The 6,000-nt window shown below is 39.7% G+C and overlaps 1 protein-coding gene across 1 annotated transcript in view; it reads left to right on the top strand.

The window, feature by feature from the left end:
• The first annotated feature begins 1,105 nt into the window (after window positions 1-1,105).
• LOC113173981 (collagen and calcium-binding EGF domain-containing protein 1-like) overlaps window positions 1,106-6,000 on the top strand; it is a 28,931-nt gene continuing 24,036 nt past the window's right edge. The window contains exons 1-2 of the mRNA XM_026377594.1: window positions 1,106-1,452; window positions 3,739-3,819. Coding sequence (XP_026233379.1) covers window positions 1,340-1,452; window positions 3,739-3,819 — 194 coding nt within the window. The 5' untranslated portion in view covers window positions 1,106-1,339. The remainder of the gene's footprint in view (window positions 1,453-3,738; window positions 3,820-6,000) is intronic.

Here is a 6,000-nt window from a genome sequence, read left to right as displayed (position 1 = left end):
ACTATGGCAAACTTAGAGCTTGAGCAATCCCGCTGTGCTTGTTAGTATTAAAAAACACTGGCAACTATTGTGTATAGAAAACAGATTTCTGCATGGAGCCCATTTTAAAATCCAATTTGTCTTGTTTTAAAATCGTCTTCACCTGTTTTTCAAACCAGTCTTGACAGATGAGAGCATTCTCATTTATTTCAAAACTTGCATTTTTGTCCACACAGTGACACTTGATGAATGCTCCAATTGTCCACAGTAAATTCAATGCAAGGCTCAGTCTAACCACAGAGACAATGTTAATTTAGAGATGACCAAAATGTACCCTACGTCAGGCTTTGTCTCATCTCATATGGCCAACAACAAAATAAACATGCTCGTGTCAATCATACTGTAGCTGTTTTTACATATCTGTACGTCTGAGTATTAAAATGCACTGACAACAGTGCCAAGTCCTAACAAAGACCACATTACCCCAGTTATCAAATCTCTGTACTAAATTTAAATTTGTCAAAGAAGTGATTTCAAATTCCTGCTCCCTTACAAATCTCACAGTGGTTTGGAACCAAAATGTAGCAGCAACACATAAGACCTCAGAGGCTGGCACTGGTTCGCTGGTTGTTCCCAAAATCAAATCCAAACATGGTGAAACTGCTTTGAGCTACTCTGCTGCACATATATGGAATTTGGAGAAGCCCCTGCATCTGTTTTACCTTGGAGTTTAAGTACATTTTCATTTAGTTTGCAATTTGATTCTCTTTTCTCATTAAAAGGTTTTTTTATTGTCAGTGAGTAAATGATCACTTCGACTGTATCAAACACACAACAGGGTTTGCCCAAATTTAAAAGCTTAAATGTTTCTCTGCATTTTCACTGGGCAGCTCAGTCAATTCCTTTAGCTCATAGATTTATATTCCAACTAAGACATTTGAATCTCATAAGCCTCAGAGCGATTTTGGACATAATTATTATTATTATCATGATTATTATTATATCAGTAGCCGATTATATACGTCATCACCACCAATGAGCAGATGGGCTGGATACTCATTTAGTCTCAGTCGCTATTTTAAAGGCAGGAATGTAAATCCAGAGGGACTGGTGAGACACGCTGGGCTGTAAACCCTTCAGTAGCTCTCTGAGGGGTCTCTGCCTTAGTGCGTAAAGTTGGGACAGGGCTTCGGACGCACAGCGGAGCGCTTACCACCTCTGCGGGATCCTTGACAGGGATTACAGACACTTAGAGACCGCTTCCAGCGCGGTTCACTGACAGATGAAAACATTAGCGTCTTGCTGATGTGAAGGCGTTATTCACTTGAACGGATCATCTGTCCCGGCGCACAGAGGGGACATGGGTCAGCTTTATGGTGCGACTATTTTACCATTTGGCGCAATTTGTGTTGTTCTCCTGTGGGAATCCGGTGCCAGCTCTATCAGGACGACGCTTGCAGTGGACACCTCGAAGTAAGTCTAAGGGAGTTGATGAGTGAATGACTAAAATGTCTTTATATATTTGTGAATGAGTGGCAGTGTGGTGATGAAGCATGTCGCAAAACTCCGCTAAGGCATTTTAGAAACGAATTAATTAGTTTATTATGTAATTAGTTTGACTTGAGCCATAATAACAGCTCACTAATGCGGAGTGGTTTGAAAGATTCCGGTTAGAGTAAACTTGAGTAAACGCTTTGGCAACATCCACTCCACTCACACAACCGCGTTTGTTTCGGAAATAATTTCAACTCTTATACATCACTGTCAGGTCAGCACACAGCGCCAGAAGCCATATTAAAGGGTAGTCTGTGTTTTTGTGGTGTAGGACTAAATGTGTGAGTAATCCGTCAAGGAGGACACCCCTAGATGAACAGCTGTAACGAGTCTAATCTATTCCGATTTCCAAGGAAATGCAAAAGACAAGGGGGAAACTCCAAATGGTTACAACTGATGTTACAACAGAGCCAAATGTTGCTTGTGCTCAGACATAACAAGACAGATGCCATTAAGATGCCCGGAGAGAGAAGGTCAGGAGGTGAGGAGAGGATGTGAGTGGAGCACATGCAGCCATTATTCTGAGGAGAGGAAAGTGTGTATGTGAGGAGCAAACCGCTGAGCAACAGGTTAAACCCCTCATTATGGGACACCCCTTTGGATTTAGGATTCTGTAACAATGGGATGGCTCCAGGAGAACAAACACAGTGTGTGTCAATAGCTTTGAGATCCTGTTCTGGTTTATTTGAAACAATATATAGGATGTACATGACTACACCACAATATTGATATTGTCCCTGTCTGTAAAATGTATATTAATGTAACCAGAGATGTTTAATGTTTGCTCCATGATTTTGAGCTAGACCAGTAAATCAGCCAGCTCAGTGCAGGCCATTATTATCTTGTTGTAGATACAGTGGCAAGAATAAGTATGTCAAGTATGTCAACCTCATGTCAGAAAATGTGATAAATGTAATTTTTTTTCCGAGTTTCAGCTGACGTACAGATATTCTCACATTATTCTGAAGAATGTTTTGGTAATTCATCTTTCCCTCAATCACTGAAAGACCGTCCAGGCCCCGATGCAGCAAAGAAGGCCCAAATCATGATGTTTCCTCCACCGTACTTTACAGTTGTGATGATTTTTTCATGATGATGTGCTGTGTCCTTTTTATACCAAATGCAGTGCTGTGTGTTCTCTCCAAATAGTTCAATATAGTTTCATCAGTTCACAAAACATTTTGCCAATACTGCTGTGCAGCATAAATGTGCTCTTTGGCAAACTTCAGGTGTGCAGCAATGTTCTTTTTAGTAAGCAGCAACTTCATTCATGGTGTCCTGGCATAGACAGGCTGCTAGTTCAGTTTTTTACTTACTGTAGACTCATGAACACAGATGTTAGCCAGTTCCAATGATGCCTTCAAATCTTTGGCTGTCTCTCTGGGTTGCTTCTTTACCCCATTGATGAGTGTTTGTTGTTCACAGTTCCAATGTGTCTCCATTTGTAGATTGTTTGCCTAAATGTAGACTGATGAATTTCTGGTGAAAGTCTTTGTCATCGCTTTGTAACTCTTACCATGTAAATTCAATATTCTATTTCTTTAGATCCTCTAAAAGCTCCTTTTGGCATGGCTCACATAAGCGTATTCTTCTTGTACTGAGCAAACCCAAAAAGTTAGAGTGGTTTTTGTCTGTCAAAATAGCTCTATTCCACACATCCAACCGAATTTCCTCAACTTATGCTAATGCCTGACATGAAAGACATGAAAAGATCTGATTTTTTTTTGGTGCTATTACTTTAGACACATTATATTTGTTAATACTCTTGACTTAGATGAAGATCAGATCATGTTTTATGTCCCTTATTGCAGAAAACCTTGAAAAGGTTTAAATACTTTCTCTTACCACTGTATTTTGGCATTGTCTGATAATAAGCCTCACAGGAAAGAAATACCAACTATGTGTTTGAGGTGATTTGGCAACAGTGTCTCCACTGTATAGTTTGTTCACCAGAGAGCACTGACATCAGAAAACAATAAAAATGCCTGTCATGATTTTGCAGAACCCAAAGTGAAGTTTTGTCCAACAAACAATCTAAAACCCCACTTTCTGTTCATGCTATTCAACGAACATAAATATAAAACAGATGAAGAGAGACACTGGTAGTGTAAAATCTTTCCTGTAAATATCATTTCAAATGATGACTCAGTCATTACTCAGAAGTTACTCAAACATATTTGTTTCCATTTGACTTTCTTTTTTAAGAACGGACTGTCCAGAAAATAAAATCTTGACAGTGGAGTATCCCTGTGTCGGAGCTGGAGGCAAGAACAGCACATGTTTCAGGTAAGACTCCCAACCACCCCTTCCCTAACAGTCTGATAAGTCACTGAGTGAAACAGCAGGGAGTTACTGTACAGTGTATGTTCATATTTTGGTATTGAGCTGACCGTCTTTTCCCAGAACAGCGATTTTCTTAAGAATACTCCGACAGGACAAGTGGCTGCAGATGCGTTTAGAGAGAACTGAACCTGAAACTTTCTGGGGGTTGTGGAACAGTTTCTGTAACCACTAAACCACCCCACTGTGTCATTTCCAGAGCTCCCCACAGTATATACTCCTCTCTGAAACCCTACAGAGCTACTTGGGAGAGAAAAATAATAATTTCCTCCAGATCATCACTCAGAGAGCGAAGATCCATTTGGTATAAGTGTGGTAATTTGTCAAGCAACAGTAGCTACTCCTTAAGATGTCAAGTGTTTTTTTTTTTTTACTTGTGCCTCTTTGATGCTCAGTCTAATGGGACAATCAATTCTAACTTCATTTTGTAGTCTGTTAGTGTCACTTCTTTAAACAGAGGTGGATAATGTCAACAACTTGGTCGTTACAGTACACTACTTTGCCTGTACTGCACTCTCCATCTCCACGGAGCTAAATTCCACCGTCCTGGCTCCGTGACAGTACAACAGAACTTGAACTTTGGGAAGTTTGGGTCCAGAGTTAAAACATTTGGGGAAGGCATCCCCCTCGGGGAGTTAGGCCTGAATTATAACCTAAAAAGTAGAAGTAACCGGACAGAAGAGGATGCGATGTAATTAGTTATTTTTAATGCTTTGTCGGAGGAAGACTGGGTCAGAAGACGTCACTAAACAAAGCGTTTTTTAAATTAGGAGAAAAGTCATATATGGGGCAGTTATTGAAAATATGATATATTACTTGAAGGGATTGGCTTCGTTCTTTCTATTAAATGTACATTAAGTCTCCGGGGGTTAAATTTAATGGAACTATCATTTGATATCATATTGTATGAGCATCCTGAAACGCAGATTGTAAGACTTTCACACTAGAAATCACTCATTTTGATGTTTATATAACTTTCTTCAGAAGCCAAACTTTGGGTTGGATTTGGTTGTTGGAGTAAGAAGATCCTTTAACAAACGAGGCACTAAGTCTGGTGTGAAGCCAGACAATCTGATCTGTTTACTGTCAAGGTTAGACTGTAGCAGGCTCTGCGTCTTGTTTAATTTCTGGCTCTACGTGAGATGTGCAGAGCTGGAGGAGTCGGAGTTGATGAGGTCGTATTTTCCTCGCCGTGTTTCTCAAGGCACAAACCTGGATCACATAGATTTTGCAAACAAGCCCAGATTGATCCACTATGTCTGTATATAAATATAACCTCGAATTCATTTTCCGCGAGAGCTGCTCACTGAAATAATGTTGCCCAAGTTATAACAGGTTGAATTGTTTGAGCTTCTGGGTTTCACTTCACTGACAGGTCAGCACACAGCGGTAAAAGCCATAACTAGATTTATGTTAGTTGGTATTACTGTAAATATGCTTAATATCTGCATACAGCACATTGTACTCACAAATTTGATTTAAATTTAAAATGCCCAAAATAAGCATTCTCATTGTGTTGACTAATTATTTAAAATAATATTGTAAATAAAAAAAAAAATAACTTTGTTTGATTTGTTTATGTTTAACCTTAAACATTAAAACCTTAAACATCTTCTTAAAGACTAAAAGACATTTTAGAATGAGGATGATGTCATAACGTTGCACTGTCCTTCATAACGGGTAATGTAGCTGTGCTGGGAATAAAAAGCACCACACGCTAACGTCGCTCCTTGGCTTTAGCAAACAACTGCATGTTATTAGAGCAGAACAATAAGCTGTTAAGTGCATTTCTTTCTGTCTTTTTGTGATGTTGCAAAAGCGTTTTTTAAAAAGGCAACACCCCCCCCCACCCAAACTCCTTATATACCCATTATGTGATTTCTCCACATGCGCCGCAATGCATGTGGAGAAATCCAAAGCTTGACAGGCCTGCCATGCTTCGTTACAGTTCCTACGCTGTGAACGAACAACTGATGTTTTTAAACTGTATTTGACCCAGACCTGGTCCGTCTAATCTCTACCCACAGCTCTGCAGCGATCAGACAGGCTGCGCATTTTCCCATCATTTCTGGTCCTCTTCTCAAGTTTCCTCTCCCGGTACTAAACTCTCATATTCAAATAATCTGG

Source organism: Anabas testudineus, chromosome 3 (genome assembly GCF_900324465.2).
Source record: "Anabas testudineus chromosome 3, fAnaTes1.2, whole genome shotgun sequence".
Taxonomy (NCBI): domain Eukaryota; kingdom Metazoa; phylum Chordata; class Actinopteri; order Anabantiformes; family Anabantidae; genus Anabas; species Anabas testudineus.
This window is presented reverse-complemented; position numbering and strand designations above follow the sequence as displayed.